Raw genomic sequence first — 19,592 nt, 5'->3', positions numbered from 1 at the left:
TAAAAATGTTCTGCAAGTTAAAAAATATATATACATTCCAATTAATAACATGCTTTGCAAGCAAAAAGAAAATTCTATTAGTAAAAAAAATTTGCAAGTATAAAAACAATTTTTTTTTAAATAAAATATTCCCAAGTAAAAAAAAAAAAGTTTTTAAATTAAACGATTTGCAAGTATAAAAACTAATTTCTACAACTGAAAAAACAATTCAAGTATAAAAACAATTTTCTTCAATTAAAAAAATGATTAAACATTTTTTCCAATTAAAAAAAAGGATTTACAAGTATAAAAACTATTTTCTTAATTAAAAAAAGCGATTCATAAAAAAGTAACCTATTTCAATTCAAAAACGATTCGCAAATATACAAATTTTCTAATTTCTACAATTGAAAAAAACAATTCAAGTATAACAACTATTTTCTTCAATTAAAAAATTGATTAAACAAATTTCTTCAATTAAAAAAAATCTTTTTTTTCCCCAATTAAAAACATGATTTGCAAGCGAAAAAATATTTTCTATTAGCAAAAACAATTGAAAGTACAAATATATATTTTTTTTAAATAAAACATTCCCAAGTAAAAAAAAAATAAAACATGTTTTTTCAATTAAACGATTTGCCAGATAAAAACTAATTTATTCAATTAAAAAAAAGGATTTACAAGTATAAAAACAATTTCCTTCAATCAAAAAAAGCGATGAATAAAAAAGTAACTTTTTTCAATTCAAAAACGATTCGCAAATATAAAAATGTTCTGCAAGTTAAAAAAAATATATATATTCCAATTAATAACATGCTTTGCAAGCAAAAAGAAAATTCTATTAGTAAAAAAAAATTTGCAAGTATAAAAACAATTTTTTTTAAAATAAAATATTCCCAAGTTAAAAAAAAAAAAGTTTTTAAATTAAACAATTTGCAAGTATAAAAACTAATTTCTACAACTGAAAAAACAATTCAAGCATAAAAACATTTTTTCCAATTAAAAAAAAGGATTTACAAGTATAAAAACTATTTTCTTAATTAAAAAAAGCGATTCATAAAAAAATAACCTTATTCAATTCAAAAACGATTCGCAAATATACAAATTTTCTAATTTCTACAATTGAAAAAAACAATTCAAGTATAACAACTATTTTCTTCAATTAAAAAATTGATTAAACAATTTTCTTCAATTAAAAAAAATCTTTTTTTTCCCCAATTAAAAACATGATTTGCAAGCGAAAAAATATTTTCTATTAGCAAAAACAATTGAAAGTACAATTTTTTTATTTTTTTAAAATAAAACATTCCCAAGTAAAAAAAAATTAAAACATGTTTTTCAATTAAACGATTTGCGAGATAAAAACTAATTTATTCAATTAAAAAAAAGGATTTACAAGTATAAAAACAATTTTCTTCAATCAAAAAAAGCGATGAATAAAAAAGTAACTTTTTTCAATTCAAAAACGATTCGCAAATATAAAAATGTTCTGCAAGTTAAAAAAATATATATATATTCCAATTAACATGCTTTGCAAGCAAAAAAAAATTTCTATTAGTAAAAAGAAATTTGCAAGTATAAAAACAATTTTTTTTTAAATAAAATATTCCCAAGTAAAAAAAAAAAAAAGTTTTTAAATTAAACGATTTGCAAGTATAAAAACTAATTTCTACAACTGAAAAAACAATTCAAGTATAAAAACAATTTTCTTCAATTAAAAAAATTATTAAACATTTTTTCCAATTTAAAAAAAAAAGGATTTACAAGTATAAAAACTATTTTCTTAATTAAAAAAAGCGATTCATAAAAAAGTAACTTTTGTCAATTCAAAAACGATTCGCAAATATACAAATTTTCAAATTTCTACAATTGAAAAAAACAATTCAAGTATAACAACTATTTTCTTCAATTAAAAAATTGATTAAACAATTTTCTTCAATTAAAAAAAATATTTTTTTTCCCAATTAAAAACATGATTTGCAAGCGAAAAAATATTTTCTATTAGCAAAAACAATTGAAAGTACAAATAATTTTTTTTTTTTAAATAAAACATTCCCAAGTAAAAAACAATTAAAACATGTTTTTCAATTAAACGATTTGCCAGATAAAAACTCATTTATTCAATTAATAAAAACAATTTTCTTCAATCAAAAAAAGCGATGAATAAAAAAGTAACTTTTTTCAATTCAAAAACGATTCGCAAATATAAAAATGTTCTGCAAGTTAAAAAATATATATATAGTCCAATTAATAACATGCTTTGCAAGCAAAAAGAAAATTCTATTAGTAAAAAAAAATTTGCAAGTATAAAAACTATTTTTTTTTAAATAGAATATTCCCAAGTAAAAAAAAAAAAAAAGTTTTTAAATTAAACGATTTGCAAGTATAAAAACTAATTTCTACAACTGAAAAAACAATTCAAGTATAAAAACAATTTTCTTCAATTAAAAAAATTATTAAACATTTTTTCCAATTAAAAAAAAGGATTCACAAGTATAAAAACTATTTTCTATTTTTGGGTTGCTCATGCGGCCCCCGGTAAAAATTAATTGCCCACCCCTGCTCTACAAGGACATGTGGTAATATAATGCTGGGTCAATTTAAGGCCGTCAGAGCTACTGTTATATGCGCATGGTGCCGTCCGCCAAAAATAAAGAAGATGCCGCGTGGGGATTAAAATTGGCAGACAAAAATGAGGGGAAACTTACAGGTTGAGCTTGTTTCCGGGTGCTCTTTTTGCAAGAGTGTGGATCGCGCAGGGTGGAATGTTAATGTCAAAAGTTTTAACTTGGAAGAAAATTGTTTTTATACCTTCAAATCGTCTTTTTAATTGAAGAAAATGATGTTGTGTGAGTGAGAAGAGGCTCACCTCGATGAAGCAGAAGGGGTCTTTCTCCTGCAGAAGGTCCTGGATGCCGCTGTGCGCCTCCTGGAGTCGGTCCAGGTCCTGGCGGATGCGGGAGATGTTCTTCTGGATGGCGGGGCCGTTAGCGTCACAGCTGGTGCGCGTGCACTCCATCAGCCGGCCCACGAAGCCCAACACCTTGCCCTCCAGCGCCTGACGCAGCGCCGCCAGATGCTCCTCAGAGTCCTGCAGGAACTTCTGCACCAGCCGGGGTGGGGTCAAAGAGCGGACACGGCGTCGTCACGGCGATGGCGAGTGTGCTCACCTCTCTCTGTCTCTCCTTCTGCTTCTGCTCCTGCAGCCTCTTCTTGGCCAAGCCCTGCTTCCGAAGAACCTTGCCCAGCTGCTTGTGTAGCGCCCCCTGCTGGCAGGCACAAAACTGAATGCGCTCATCAGGGCTAAAAACATCTCCAAAGATACTTGTCAACCTTCGCATTTCTACCTAAAAATCTAATTTTTTTGTCCTCTCTCCAACAGACCAGCGTGGAAAGGAGGAGGGATTCGCTGTGGACTTAAAAAAACGGATTATTTGCAAGGAATGCAATAATGCCGCTCACGACGACCAGGCAGGCACAAAACTGAATGCGCTCATCATGGCTAAAAACATCTCCAAAGATACTTGTCAACCTTCGCATTTCTACCTAAAAATCTAATTTTTTTGTCCTCTCTCCAACAGACCAGCGTGGAAAGGAGGAGGGATTCGCTGTGGACTTAAAAAAACGGATTATTTGCAAGGAATGCAATAATGGCGCTCACGACGACCAGGCAGGCACAAAACTGAATGCGCTCATCATGGCTAAAAATGTCTCCAAAGATACTTGTCAACCTTCGCATTTCTACCTAAAAATCTAATTTTTTTGTCCTCTCTCCAACACACCAGCGTGGAAAGGAGGAGGGATTCGCTGTGGACTTAAAAAAACGGATTATTTGCAAGGAATGCAATAATGGCGCTCACGACGACCAGGCAGGCACAAAACTGAATGCGCTCATCAGGGCTAAAAACATCTCCAAAGATACTTGTCAACCTTCGCATTTCTACCTAAAACTCTAATTTTTTGTCCTCTCTCCAACAGACCAGCGTGGAAAGGAGGAGGGATTCGCTGTGGACTTAAAAAAACGGATTATTTGCAAGGAATGCAATAATGGCGCTCACGACGACCAGGCAGGCACAAAACTGAATGCGCTCATCATGGCTAAAAATGTCTCCAAAGATACTTGTCAACCTTCGCATTTCTACCTAAAAATCAAATTTTTTGTCCTCTCTCCAACACACCAGCGTGGAAAGGAGGAGGGATTCGCTGTGGACTTAAAAAAACGGATTATTTGCAAGGAATGCAATAATGGCGCTCACGACAACCAGGCAGGCACAAAACTGAATGCGCTCATCAGGGCTAAAAACGTCTCCAAAGATACTTGTCAACCTTCGCATTTCTACCTAAAAATCTAATTTTTTGTCCTCTCTCCAACAGACCAGCGTGGAAAGGAGGAGGGATTCGCTGTGGACTTAAAAAAACGGATTATTTGCAAGGAATGCAATAATGGCGCTCACGACGACCAGGCAGGCACAAAACTGAATGCGCTCATCATGGCTAAAAATGTCTCCAAAGATACTTGTCAACCTTCGCATTTCTACCTAAAAATCAAATTTTTTGTCCTCTCTCCAACAGACCAGCGTGGAAAGGAGGAGGGATTCGCTGTGGACTTAAAAAAACGGATTATTTACAAGGAATGCAATAATGGCGCTCACGACGACCAGGCAGGCACAAAACTGAATGCGCTCATCATGGCTAAAAATGTCTCCAAAGATACTTGTCAACCTTCGCATTTCTACCTAAAAATCTAATTTTTTGTCCTCTCTCCAACACACCAGCGTGGAAAGGAGGAGGGATTCGCTGTGGACTTAAAAAAACGGATTATTTGCAAGGAATGCAATAATGGCGCTCACGACGACCAGGCAGGCACAAAACTGAATGCGCTCATCATGGCTAAAAATGTCTCCAAAGATACTTGTCAACCTTTGCATTTTTACTGAAAAATCTAATTTTTTGTCCTCTCTCCAATACTGACACGGCCGTTTTTTAGTGCAGTAAAACCTCGATTTGGGAACCCTTCTAATTTCCATTGACAAACTTTTAGATGGCGCCAAATAGTCCTCCCAACGTGTGTGAACCATGTGTAATGTGTGCCTTTCCTCTTTTGACAAGTTTGGTCCATTTCCCCAACTTAAAAACGACAACTGACCAGCGTGGAAAGGAGGGGGGATTCGCTGTGGACTTAAAAAAACGGATTATTTGCAAGGAGTACAATCATGGCGCTCACGACGACCAGGCAGGCTTCGTACCGCAGAGAGTTTTAATTGTGACGAGACCGGACTTTCCAGTAAAAAGATGTAATTCACAATTGTAGATACCTCTCGTTCAGCGGCGCCTCCTCTTTTACCCCCGCTCCTTTTTTAGTCATCTCATCCTTTGCCGGTGTTAATGTAAGTGGATTTTATTTTATTTTTTTAAAGGTTTATTGTTGTAGCAATGTGTTTGGTAGAAGGATTTTTGTGATTTCTGATCGTTTGTGAGAGCACCAAAGGGACTTTTTGTGTGCGTGCGTGTTGGCAGAGTACAGTTCAGCTTGTCGTTTTAGTTTGTTAATAATCCATCGTGTTTGTATAGCACTTTATATTGTGTACTAACCTTCACTTTAGTCTAGGCTGGAACCAATTATTCATGTTTACATTGTTTCCTCTGGAAGAATTTGCTTCTCCATATAAAAATGTGCCACTTACGAACTGAATTGGATCTTGAGCAGGCTTTGTAAATGGAACATTTCGTAAAATGAAGTTGTCGGACTATAAGGCGCGCCTAATGTACGTATAAATTCTGGTTCTGCTTACCGACTTCGAAGCAATTTTATTTGGTACTGGGTGTGATGATAAGTGTGACCAGTAGATCACATGTGGACTGCAGGTTGAGGCCTGTTCAATAAATGACACCAGCAAGTACCTGTAAGCAAGCAACAACTAAACTTTGATGTTTCATTGAGAATACACAACATTACACACGGCGCTCAAAAATCTGTCAAAATGCTTTAGTACGACTTTTGTAAGCCACCGATATTGATGGATTGTCGGAGCATTATTATTACCATAGTCAGACGTACTGTGCTTCAACATAGGGTATTATTATGGTGTGTGTATAAGGACCCCATACCCCGTATGGTATTGCAGAGGCTGATTTGAGGAGAGGCCAGCTTGCAGAGGAGAAGAGAGACAGGAGGAAACGTACTGCAAATACCATCGCACAGCAGGAGCGGGATGAAGTCTCTACACATGTTTGCACTAAGTGCAACAGGGACTGTCACTCAAGAATTGGCTTGTACAGCCATGCTAGGCGTTGTCAACAAACATGAATGTACCGTATCAACAAAACATCAAGTTAAAATGTGAAAATTATAATTAAATATGTGCATTGTATAATTACAACACTCGTTAAAACTGAAAAGATATTACTAATAGACTAAAATAGGATGACAAAACTATTTAAATAAAATAAAAAAAATTAATATTAATAATAATTAAAGTACCATTACAAAATTTTAAATTTTTGATAATAAATTAAATAAAAAATTAAACATCAAATCGAAGTAAGTGTCTGACACAAGAGCGTAAATTAGCATGGTCATCTGTGACTAAGCTGCCAAAGAATAAGGACCCCAAAATGGCACCTATTAGGAGACATTAGCTAGCATTTTGTTTCGCAGTATTATGCAAAACCAACTTTTCTTACCTATTGGTACCTGCTGATGTGTATTTGGGATCTGCATAAGTCCCGAAAAAACTTTGTAGTCCCCAACCGAAGTCAATAAGCTCCTTTTTCTCCTTCCTCCATTCATCCTCCGCTGTTACCATTTCTAATATAAAGTTCGACTTAGGGCTGGGCCGATACGGACCCAAACTAATATCCCGTTATTTTCAGACCGTACGGCCGTGTACGATATGTAACGGTATTTCAAATTGTTTAGTTTAAACTCAACAGCACATTACTGGTACTACCAGTGTTCTGAAAAGTCATTACTTGACCAAGAATGTAATTTAATTGCTAAAATATATCATCTTTAATAAACATAATTAATTACTAGGGAAAGTAAATAAAGTGTTACCGTATTTTCCGCACCATAAGGCGCCCTGGGTTATAAGCCGCGCCTTCAATGAACGGCATATTTCAAAACTTTGTCCACCTATAAGCCGCCCCGTGTTGTAAGCCGCATCTAACTGCGCTAAAGGAATGTCAAAAAAACAGTCAAATAGGTCAGTCAAACTTTAATAATATATTAAAACCAGCGTGATGTGGGCGCGCATGGAGTCGTATATCAACATGGACGAAGCTGCGTGAAAAAAGCCACCCGGCCTCTTCGCGTAAACTTAAACTTACCTTAACCACTCGCTCATCTTTTCTTCATCCATCCCTTCGAGTTAGCTTTTATGATGACGCCGGCTGGAAAGGTCTTTTTTGGCAAGGTCTTCCTTTTGAATATCACCATGGGTGGAAGTTTCTGGCCATTAGCATGGCAAGCTAGAACCACAGTGAAGGATGACTTCTCATTCCCTGTGGTGCGAATATTCACCGTACGTGCTCCCGTTGTATCCACAGTGCGGTTCACAGGAATATCAGTTGCTGTGAAATAGTAATCCGTGTGCGGATGGAGAGATTGCGTCTTTTCATGAACCGGATCCCTGTCGTTTAGTAGGAGCCATTTTGTGGTCTTTACAGATGTAAACACACAAAGGAAATGAACGTACGGTAATATCCGCGCGCTTTTTCTTCTTCTACGCGGGCGGGTGGTTGCTTACAGTAGAAGAAGAAGCGCTTCCTGTTCTATGGGGGCGGGTGCTTATCTTGGCGGTTGCTTGCGTAGAAGAAGAAGCGCTTCCTGTTCTACCGGGAAAAAAGATGGCGGCTGTTTACCGTAGTTACGAGACCGAAACTTTATGAAAATGAATCTTAATATTTATCCATATATAAAGCGCACCGGGTTATAAGGCGCACTGTCAGCTTTTGAGAAAATTTGTGGTTTTTAGGTGCGCCTTATAGTGCGGAAAATACGGTAATTAAAAAAAACAACTTTAAATATGCAGTTGAGAAGATTGTGTGTGCCTTTAAGAGGCGGTGCCTGTTGCTAAGCAACATGACTTGAGGGATTCAGCTAAACTGTCGTTATATGTGGCTGTTCTGTTGATGTGGCTTGTGCAGCCCTTTGAGACACTCATGATTTAGGGCTATATAAGTAAACATTGATTGATTGATTGATTGATTCTGTCAACTCTTTGCTTGACGCACCTTCATGTCCTTCATGGTGTTCTTCATGGTCCTCACCGTGTGCTCCTGGTGTCGTCCTTCTATGGTGCAGGAGTTGCACACAAACACCTTGTCGTCCACGCAGTAGTACCTGCAACGCATCAAACGCAGAAAGTAGTGTCAGGTTGGCCCGCCCGCCATTTTTAGTCCATCGTAACCATCCATTTTCTACCGCTTGTCCCTTTCGGAGTTGCGGGGGGTGCTGGAGCCTATCTCAGCTGCATTCGGGCGGAAGGCGGGGTACACCCTGGACAAGTCACCACACAGACAGACAACATTCACACACTGGAGCCAATTTAGTGTTGCCAATCAATATATTTCAGAAGTTAATGTTTCCACACCAATAAACTATTATTATTATATTCATTATATATATATATATATATATATTAGAGATGCGCGGTTTGCGGGCACAACCGCGGAGTCCGCGGATTTTCCGCGGATCGGGCGGATGAAATTAAAAAAAATTAGATTTTATCCGCGGGTCGGGTGGGGCGGTTGAAATAAAAAAAAATTAGATTTTAAATAGATTCAGGCGGGTGGCAGTTAAACCAATTGGTAAATATATATACATAGTTAAATGTTGTTACCATCCATCCATCCATTTTCTACCGCTTATTCCCTTTTGGGGTCGCGGGGGGCGCTGGAGCCTATCTCAGCTACAATCGGGCGGAAGGCGGGGTACACCCTGGACAAGTCGCCACCTCATCGCAGGGCCAACACAGATAGACAGACAACATTCACACTCACATCCACACACTAGGGCCAATTTAGTGTTGCCAATCAACTTATCCCCAGGTGCATGTCTTTGGAGGTGGGAGGAAGCCGGAGTACCCGGAGGGAACCCACGCAGTCACGGGGAGAACATGCAAACTCCACACAGAAAGATCCCGAGCCTGGGATTGAACCCAAGACTACTCAGGACCTTCGTATTGTGAGGCAGATGCACTAACCCCTCTGCCACCGTGAAGCCCTAAATGTTGTTACCCACATACGAAAAACGAGCAGGCACCTGCAGCATATGCCACAACAGAAGAAAAAAAAAAAAAAAAGAGATGGACACTTTTACGGAGCGGAGAAGGGACGCCTCGCCGGGGTCCGGGACCGAGGCCCCTTCCCCCGAGAGGGCCCCACCGGGAGCCGTAGCTGAGGCGATCCGCGAGAAGGGCCCAACGCACGTCCAGGGTCACCACCGCGCCCACCGCACCGACACCCCGCCTTGTCCGCCTTCGCCGCGGCCGGCGTCACGCGCAGCAGGTAAGCAGCTTACCTGCCCGCCACCCCCGTGGCCGGGGGCTCGTAACAGGGGTCACTCCGCGCGCTCCGCCCGCGCAGCTTACCTGCCCGCCACCCCTGTTGCCGGGGGCGCGTAACAGGGGTCACTCCGCGCGCAGTGCGCTCACGAAAGGGGTGGGGCTCACCCTGGTTGATATAGACAGCAGGACGGTGGCCATGGAAGTTGGAACCCGCTAAGTAGTGTGTAACAACCCACCTGCCGAATCAACTAGCCCTGAAAATGGATGGCGCTGGAGCGTCGGGCCTATACCCGGCCGTCGCCGGCAGCGAGACGCACTTGGAGGTGCGCTCAGCGCGGCTCCCATATGATTGCGCACTGGTGTGCGTCTGGGTCGTGACAGCGTGGCACGCGAATGTCTGTGCTGCATTGGATCAGTCTCCTTTCTTTAACAGGCAAAAGCTTTATAACCTCACTAATGCCTTGCATCGTCTATATTAGATATATAACAACGGGCGGGTGCGGTTCTGATCAAATGTTAGGTCGGGTGGATGGCGGATGGTTGACGACTTTCTGATGCGGTTGCGGATGAAATAATTGCCTATCCGCGCATCTCTAATATATATATATATATATATATATATATATAATATATGTATGGATATATATATGATGTGTATATATATGTGGCGCAGTGGGAGAGTGGCCGTGCGCAACCCGAGGGTCCCTGGTTCAATCCCCACCTAGTACCAACCTCGTCATGTCCGTTGTGTCCTGAGCAAGACACTTCACCCTTGCTCCTGATGGCTGCTGGTTAGCGCCTTGCATGGCAGCTTCCGCCATCAGTGTGTGAATGTGTGTGTGAATGGGTAAATGTGGAAGTAGTGTCAAAGCGCTTTGAGTACCTTGAAGGTAGAAAAGCGCTATACAAGTACAAGCCATTTATCATTTATTTATCTATATATATATATATATATATATATATATATATATATATATATATATATATGATATGAGTATATATTATATATATTATACTATATATTATTATATTATATACTCTATTTATATATTGTTTTATTATATTTATATTATTATTATTTTATTAAATGAACTATTACTATTCCGCTGCAAAATGTTGGCGTGGTCCACAGCTCAGTTTTCATCCGATCGGAACCGTTCAAGTATCAGAATGTTCAGCTCGACTGGGAAATGTGAGCTCCCCGTCAAATCAAATCCTAGATTACCCAGAATTCCTGGTTTTCTGGGTAATTTTTTACAATTGAAAATGAGTTTTAATTTTTCGAACGTGCACAATTCCCACATTTCTCAAGCAATTTGAACCCATCCACACACTAATCTCACCTTGAACAATCAAACTACCAAGTTTTCTTTTTTTTTAATTCCAGGAATTCCCAGTTTTTCCAAAGTCCTATTTTCAGCTCATACTGGAAAGTTTTCACAGTCCACATTTTTCAACTGTTTTCTGACCGTTCCATCTTCAAAATCTTCCTCTCAGTTGGGACAAAAACGTTCCTATTTTTTTTCTGTAGAAATTCACATTTTTTCCAAACTTCCAGGAATTCCGAAATACCCGTTTAAGTTCAAACGGTTATGTCAACGTTCTTAAACAGTTTTGAAAAATTCCAACACCAACCTATTCAAATCATCTAGGACAATTGTTGTATTATCTATATTTTAAACAGCTCCCATTTCACACAAATGTTTAGGAAATTCACATTTAGATGAATAGAAGTATTTATCATTGGAAAAAAATTTGACCTACACTACTCTTACCGTATGTCGGATGCAAAACATGTTGTCCCTTTCCCAAAATTCCGCCATTTGCTGACTCTTACACTATTAACTAGATCCACTATGGACTGGACTCTCACACTATCATGTTAGATCCACTATGGACTGGACTCTCACACTATTATGTTAGATCCACTATGGACTGGACTCTCACACTATTATGTTAGATCCACTATGGACTGGACTCTCACTATTATGTTAGATCCACTATGGACTGGACTCTCACTATTATGTTAGATCCACTATGGACTGGACTCTCACTATTATGTTAGATCCACTATGGACTGGACTCACACTATTATGTTAGATCCACTATGGACTGGACTCTCACTATTATGTTAGATCCACTATGGACTGGGCTCTCACTATTATGTTAGATCCACTATGGACTGGGCTCTCTCACTATTATGTTAGATCCACTATGGACTGGACTCTCACTATTATGTTAGATCCACTATGGACTGGACTCTCACACTATTATGTTAGATCCACTATGGACTGGACTCTCACACTATTATGTTAGATCCACTATAGACTGGACTCTCACACTATTATGTTAGATCCACTATGGACTTGACTCTCACTATTATGTTAGATCCACTATGGACTGGACTCTTACTATTATGTTAGATCCACTATGGACTGGACTCTCACACTATTATGTTAGATCCACTATGGACTGGACTCTCACACTATTATGTTAGATCCACTATGGACTGGACTCTCACTATTATGTTAGATCCACTATGGACTGGACTCTCACTATTATGTTAGATCCACTATGGACTGGACTCTCACACTATTATGTTAGATCCACTATGGACTGGACTCTCACTATTATGTTGGATCCACTATGGACTGGACTCTCACAATATTATGTTAGATCCACTATGGACTGGACTCTCACTATATTACGTTAGATCCACTATGGACTGGACTCTCACTATATTACATTAGATCCACTATGGACTGGACTCTCACTATTATGTTAGATCCACTATGGACTGGACTCTCACTATTATGTTAGATCCACTATGGACTGGACTCTCACACTATTATGTTAGATCCACTATGGACTGGACTCTCACTATTATGTTAGATCCACTATGGACTGGACTCTCACAATATTATGTTAGATCCACTATGGACTGGACTCTCACTATATATTACGTTAGATCCACTATGGACTGGACTCTCACTATATTACATTAGATCCACTATGGACTGGACTCTCACTATTACGTTAGATCCACTATGGACTGGACTCTCACACTATTATGTTAGATCCACTATGGACTGGACTCTCACACTATATGTTAGATCCACTATGGACTGGACTCTCACACTATTATGTTAGATCCACTATGGACTGGACTCTCACACTATTATGTTATATCCACTATGGACTGGACTCTCACACTATTATGTTAGATCCACTATGGACTGGACTCTCACACTATTATGTTAGATCCACTATGGACTGGACTCTCACACTATTATGTTAGATCCACTATGGACTGGACTCTCACACTATTATGTTAGATCCACTATGGACTGGACTCTCACTATTATGTTAGATCCACTATGGACTGGACTCTCACACTATTATGTTAGATCCACTATGGACTGGACTCTCACTATTATGTTAGCTCCACTATGGACTGGACTCTCACACTATTATGTTAGCTCCACTATGGACTGGACTCTCACTATTATGTTAGATCCACTATGGACTGGACTCTCACACTATTATGTTAGATCCACTATGGACTGGACTCTCACACTATTATGTTAGATCCACTATGGACTGGACTCTCACACTATTATGTTAGATCCACTATAGACTGAACTCTCACTATTATGTTAGATCCACTATGGACTGGACTCACACTATTATGTTAGATCCACTATGGACTGGACTCTCACACTATTATGTTAGATCCACTATGGGCTGGACTCTCACACTATTATGTTAGATCAACTATGGACTGGACTCTCACACTATTATGTTAGATCCACTATGGACTGAACTCTCACTATTATGTTAGATCCACTATGGACTGGACTCTCACACTATTATGTTAGATCCACTACGGACTGGACTCTCACACTATTATGTTAGATCCACTATGGACTGGACTCTCACACTATTATGTTAGATCCACTATGGACTGGACTCTCACACTATTATGTTAGATCCACTATGGACTGGACTCTCACTATTATGTTAGATCCACTATGGATTGGACTCTCACACTAATATGTTAGATCCACTATGGACTGGACTCTCACACTATTATGTTAGATCCACTATGGACTGGACTCTCACTATTATGTTAGATCCACTATGGACTGGACTCTCACTATTATGTTAGATCCACTATGGACTGGACTCTCACTATTATGTTAGATCCACTATGGACTGGACTCTCACACTATTATGTTAGATCCACTATGGACTGGACTCTCACTATTATGTTAGATCCACTATGGACTGGACTCTCACACTATTATGTTAGATCCACTATGGACTGGACTCTCACTATTATGTTAGATCCACTATGGACTGGACTCTCACTATTATGTTAGATCAACTATGGACTGGACTCTCACACTATTATGTTAGATCCACTATGGACTGGACTCTCACTATTATGTTAGATCAACTATGGACTGGACTCTCACACTATTATGTTAGATCCACTATGGACTGGACTCTCACACTATTATGTTAGATCCACTATGGACTGGACTCTCACACTATTATGTTATATCCACTATGGACTGGACTCTCACACTATTATGTTAGATCCACTATGGACTGGACTCTCACACTATTATGTTATATCCACTATGGACTGGACTCTCACACTATTATGTTAGATCCACATCTGCGGTCCCCTCCAAGGTTTCTCATTGTCATCCCACTGGGTTGAGTTTTTCCTTGCCCTGATGTGGGCTCTGAGCCCAGGATGTGGTTGTGGCTTGTGCAGCCCTTTGAGACCCAGGTGATTTAGGTCTATATAAGTAAACAAGGTGTGAGAGGAGTGTGGAACACACACCTGTAGAACTCGTCGTGGTCCGGACACTTCCTCTTCCAGAAGTCACAGACGGTTTCAGTCAGCAGGTGGTCTCTGAACACGGGCAGCTCCAGGTGAGGCTTGACGTGCTCCTGGCACATGGACACCTCACACTTCAGGCACATCTTCACTGCCACGCCGTAGGCGCCTTCCTGCATGTCGCCTTTTTCAGGAGCGGCGGCGGCGGCCGTGGACGAGGAGGCGGCAGAAGAGGAGGCGGCAGAGGAGGAGGAGGCGGCAGGTGGCAGGCAGTAGTCGCACGGGACAAACCCTTTGGGGCCCGTCCACGTCACGCACTCTTTGGCCGCCGCCGGCGCCGTTGGCGTGTTGCTGGAGCGGAAGTCGTCGGCGATGTTGCCCAGCTTGAAGTTCCTCTGCAGGTGCATGCTGCTGCTGTGGCTGTAGCGGCACTCCGGGCAGCGGAAGCGGCTGCGCTCCGTCTCCTGCCGCAGCCGGTCCAGACACTTGCGACAGAAGTTGTGGCCGCACGGGAGCAGCAGGGGGTCGCGGTAGACGTCCAAGCACACCGGACAGGTGAGCTCCTCCTGCAGGACGGTGGAGTGGACCTGGTGGCCTGATGACGCCATGTTGAGGGGAGGGGGGGGGTGACCCGTCGGCTGCTTGGAGAGAGAAGGCAGAGTTAGTAGCAAGATATTGTAGAGATGTTCGATATTATCGGCCGATAAATGCTTTAAAATGTAATATCGGAAATTATCGGTATCGTTTTTTTTTTATTATCGGTATCATTTTGTTTTTATTAAATCAACATAAAAAACACAAGATACACTTACAATTAAAGCTGCAAGCAGCATTGGTCGGCCCCGCGTATTTGGCAGGTGCTAGTCCCAAGTGTCCCAATACTTTTGTCAAGTTTTAGTCCCAAGTGTCCCAAAACTTTTGTCCAGTGTAAGTGTCCCAATACTTTTGTCCAGTGGTAGTCCTAAGTTTCCCAATACTGTTGTCTACTTTTAGTCATAAGTGTCCCAATACTTTTGTCAAGTTGTAGTCCTAAGTGTCCCAATACTTTTGTCCAGTTTTCGTCTTAAGTGTCCCAATACTTTTGTCCAGTGTAAGTGTCCCAATACTTTTGGCCAGTTTTCGTCATAAGTGTCCCAATACTTTTGTCCAGTGGTTGTCATAAGTGTCCCAATACTTTTGTCAAAATGTAGTCCCAAGTGTCCCAATACTTTTGTCAAGTTTTAGTCCCAAGTGTCCCAATACTTTTGGCCAGTTTGCATCCTAAGTGTCCCAATACTTTTGTCCAGTGGTAGTCATAAGTGTCCCAATTCTTTTGTCAAAATGTAGTCCCAAGTGTCCCAATACTTTTGTCCAGTTTTCGTCTTAAGTGTCCCAATACTTTTGTCAAGTTTTCGTCTTAAGTGTCCCAATACTTTTGTCCAGTGTAAGTGTCCCAATACTTTTGGCCAGTTTTCGTCATAAGTGTCCCAATACTTTTGTCCAGTGGTTGTCATAAGTGTCCCAATACTTTTGTCAAAATGTAGTCCCAAGTGTCCCAATACTTTTGTCAAGTTTTAGTCCCAAGTGTCCCAAAACTTTTACCCAGTGTAAGTGTCCCAATACTTTAGTCTACTTTGAGTGCGAAGTGTCCCAATACTTTTGTCCAGTTTTCGTCTTAAGTGTCCCAATACTTTTGTCCAGTGTAAGTGTCCCAATACTTTTGTCCAGTTTTCGTCATAAGTGTCCCAATACTTTTGTCCAGTGGTTGTCATAAGTGTCCCAATACTTTTGTCAAAATGTAGTCCCAAGTGTCCCAATACTTTTGTCCAGTTTTCGTCCTAAGTGTCCCAATACTTTTGGCCAGTTTGCATCCTAAGTGTCCCAATACTTTTGTCCAGTGGTAGTCATAAGTGTCCCAATTCTTTTGTCAAGTTGTAGTCCCAAGTGTCCCAATACTTTTGTCCAGTTTTCGTCTTAAGTGTCCCAATACTTTTGTCCAGTGTAAGTGTCCCAATACTTTTGGCCAGTTTTCGTCATAAGTGTCCCAATACTTTTGTCAAGTTTTAGTCCCAAGTGTCCCAATACTTTTGGCCAGTTTGCATCCTAAGTGTCCCAATACTTTTGTCCAGTGGTAGTCATAAGTGTCCCAATTCTTTTGTCAAAATGTAGTCCCAAGTGTCCCAATACTTTTGTCCAGTTTTCGTCTTAAGTGTCCCAATACTTTTGTCAAGTTGTAGTCCCAAGTGTCCCAAAACTTTTGTCCAGTGGTAGGCCTAAGTGTCCCAATACTTTAGTCTACTTTTAGTGCGAAGTGTCCCCATACTTTTGTCCAGTGTAAGTGTCCCAACACTTTTGGCCAGTTTTCGTCATAAGTGTCCCAATACTTTTGTCCAGTGGTTGTCATAAGTGTCCCAATACTTTTGTCAAAATGTAGTCCCAAGTGTCCCAATACTTTTGTCCAGTTTTCGTCCTAAGTGTCCCAATACTTTTGGCCAGTTTGCATCCTAAGTGTCCCACTACTTTTGTCCAGTGGTAGTCATAAGTGTCCCAATTCTTTTGTCAAGTTGTAGTCCCAAGTGTCCCAATACTTTTGTCCAGTTTTCGTCTTAAGTGTCCCGATACTTTTGTCCAGTGTAAGTGTCCCAATACTTTTGGCCAGTTTTCGTCATAAGTGTCCCAATACTTTTGTCCAGTGGTTGTCATAAGTGTCCCAATACTTTTGTCAAAATGTAGTCCCAAGTGTCCCAATACTTTTGTCCAGTTTTCGTCCTAAGTGTCCCAATACTTTTGGCCAGTTTGCATCCTAAGTGTCCCACTACTTTTGTCCAGTGGTAGTCATAAGTGTCCCAATTCTTTTGTCAAGTTGTAGTCCCAAGTGTCCCAATACTTTTGTCCAGTTTTCGTCTTAAGTGTCCCGATACTTTTGTCCAGTGTAAGTGTCCCAATACTTTTGGCCAGTTTTCGTCATAAGTGTCCCAATACTTTTGTCCAGTAGTTGTCATAAGTGTCCCAATACTTTTGTCAAAATGTAGTCCCAAGTGTCCCAATACTTTTGTCCAGTTTTCGTCCTAAGTGTCCCAATACTTTTGGCCAGTTTGCATCCTAAGTGTCCCACTACTTTTGTCCAGTGGTAGTCATAAGTGTCCCAATTCTTTTGTCAAGTTGTAGTCCCAAGTGTCCCAATACTTTTGTCCAGTTTTCGTCTTAAGTGTCCCGATACTTTTGTCCAGTGTAAGTGTCCCAATACTTTTGGCCAGTTTTCGTCATAAGTGTCCCAATACTTTTGTCCAGTGGTTGTCATAAGTGTCCCAATACTTTTGTCAAAATGTAGTCCCAAGTGTCCCAATACTTTTGTCCAGTTTTCGTCCTAAGTGTCCCAATACTTTTGGCCAGTTTGCATCCTAAGTGTCCCAATACTTTTGTCCAGTGGTAGTCATAAGTGTCCCAATTCTTTTGTCAAGTTGTAGTCCCAAGTGTCCCAATACTTTTGTCCAGTTTTCGTCTTAAGTGTCCCAATACTTTTGTCCAGTGTAAGTGTCCCAATACTTTTGGCCAGTTTTCGTCATAAGTGTCCCAATACTTTTGTCCAGTGGTTGTCATAAGTGTCCCAATACTTTTGTCAAAATGTAGTCCCAAGTGTCCCAATACTTCTGTCCAGTTGTCGTGGTACGTGTCCCAATACTTTTGTTCAGTGGTAGTCATACGTGTCCCAATACTTTTGTCTACTTGTAGTCATAAGTGTCCCAAGACTTTTGTCTAGTGTACCTACCTTGTCTGCATTGTGTGGGCACGTTGGTGCTTCCTGCTTTTAAGCAGCCATCTTAAAAAAACAGCAGCGCAGCAGCATCAGCGCAGCGGTTCTTTGAAGGCTCATAAAATCAAAACCGGAGCAGTTAGAAAAATTATTTCGATAAATTTATTTGGAAGGGTTCAATCTCTCTCCTGTGTTATTTTGAAGCTGATACGACAAACGCGCTCAGAGGAGATAATGTTTGAAGAGAAGTGACCGGTTTATAAAAAAAAATTGTTTTGAAGGGGAAATTGCAAACTTCCTGTTGATTTTTGCTGGGGGTTGTCAATATATGAAATGTAGGTCTAAGTGAGACCTACATAGAGGTTTTTGTTTCATGTCTCTCCGACCTTCCCAGTGGGAGTTACAGGCAGTTTTGTCATTTTTTTCTTCCGAGGAGCAGTTTTTTCTGCGTTTTATAGAGCGCAATTTTGAGATTTGGGGTTAGGTTTTTTTATTAGATCGCAATTTTTGCCAGTCCTGATGTGTGTGTTCAGTTTGGTGAGTTTTGAAGCATGTTAAGAGGGTGAAAATACAGCTCAAAGAGGCAAAAGTTACTGTTTTTAGTACTTTTTTGTCTTGAAGGGGGAATTGCCAACTTCCTGTTGATTTTTGCCCGAGAATATACTATTATGAAATCTAGGTCTACGTCACACCTACATAAAGGTTTTTGTTTCATGTCTCTCCGACCTTCCTAGTGGGAGTTACAGGCAGTCTATTTTTTTTTTTTTCGTAGGGGGCGCTAGAGCGCAATTTTGAGTTTTGAGGTTTGGTTTTTTGATAAAAAGTTTTGCCGTATATTACTGATGTGTGTGTAAAATTTGGGGAGTTTTGAAGTATGGTAAGGGGGTCAAATTACAGCGCAACGGTTCTTTCGAAGGCTCATAAAATCAAAACCGGAGCAGTTAGAAAAATTATTTCGATTACTTTTATTTGGAAGGGTTCAATCTCTCTCCTGTGTTAGTCTGAAGCTGATACGACAAACGCGCTCAGAGGAGATAATGTTTGAAGAGAAGTGACCGGTTTATAAAAAAAATTTGTTTTGAAGGGGAAATTGCAAACTTCCTGTTGATTTTTGCTGGGGGTTGTAAATATATGAAATGTAGGTCAAAGTGAGACCTACATAGAGGTTTTTGTTTCATGTCTCTCCGACCTTCCCAGTGGGAGTTACAGGCAGTTTTGTCTTTTTTTTCTTCCGAGGAGCAGTTTTTTCTGCGTTTTATTCAAAAATTGCGCTAGAGCGCAATTTTGAGATTTGGGGTTAGGTTTTTTATTAGATCGCAATTTTTGTCAGTCCTGATGTGTGTGTTCAGTTTGGTAAGTTTTGAAGCATGTTAAGAGGGTGAAAATACAGCTCAAAGTTACTGTTTTTAGTACTTTTTTGTCTTGAAGGGGGAATTGCCAACTTCCTGTTGATTTTTGCCCGAGAATATACTATTATGAAATCTAGGTCTACGTCACACCTACATAAAGGTTTTTGTTT

At 40.0% G+C, this 19,592-nt stretch overlaps 1 protein-coding gene across 4 annotated transcripts in view; it reads right to left on the bottom strand.

Moving 5' to 3' along the window:
* The window catches only part of LOC133609894 (probable E3 ubiquitin-protein ligase MID2), a 32,864-nt gene that overhangs the window by 3,900 nt on the left and 9,372 nt on the right, over nt 1-19,592 (bottom strand). For 2 of the 4 annotated variants that reach the window (XM_061965932.2, XM_061965929.2), the window contains exons 2-5: nt 14,344-14,981; nt 8,215-8,323; nt 3,150-3,248; nt 2,849-3,082 (exon numbers count right to left, since the gene is read on the bottom strand). In XM_061965932.2, coding sequence (XP_061821916.1) covers nt 2,849-3,082; nt 3,150-3,248; nt 8,215-8,323; nt 14,344-14,948 — 1,047 coding nt within the window. In that variant the 5' untranslated portion in view covers nt 14,949-14,981. The remainder of the gene's footprint in view (nt 1-2,848; nt 3,083-3,149; nt 3,249-8,214; nt 8,324-14,343; nt 14,982-19,592) is intronic. The other 2 variants (XM_061965930.2, XM_061965931.2) reach the window with 2 other exon arrangements.

This window comes from Nerophis lumbriciformis, linkage group LG07, assembly GCF_033978685.3.
Source record: "Nerophis lumbriciformis linkage group LG07, RoL_Nlum_v2.1, whole genome shotgun sequence".
In the NCBI taxonomy this organism is placed as follows: Eukaryota; Metazoa; Chordata; class Actinopteri; order Syngnathiformes; family Syngnathidae; genus Nerophis; species Nerophis lumbriciformis.
Note: the sequence above shows the minus strand (reverse complement) of the source record. Positions and strands in the feature narration are given on the sequence as shown.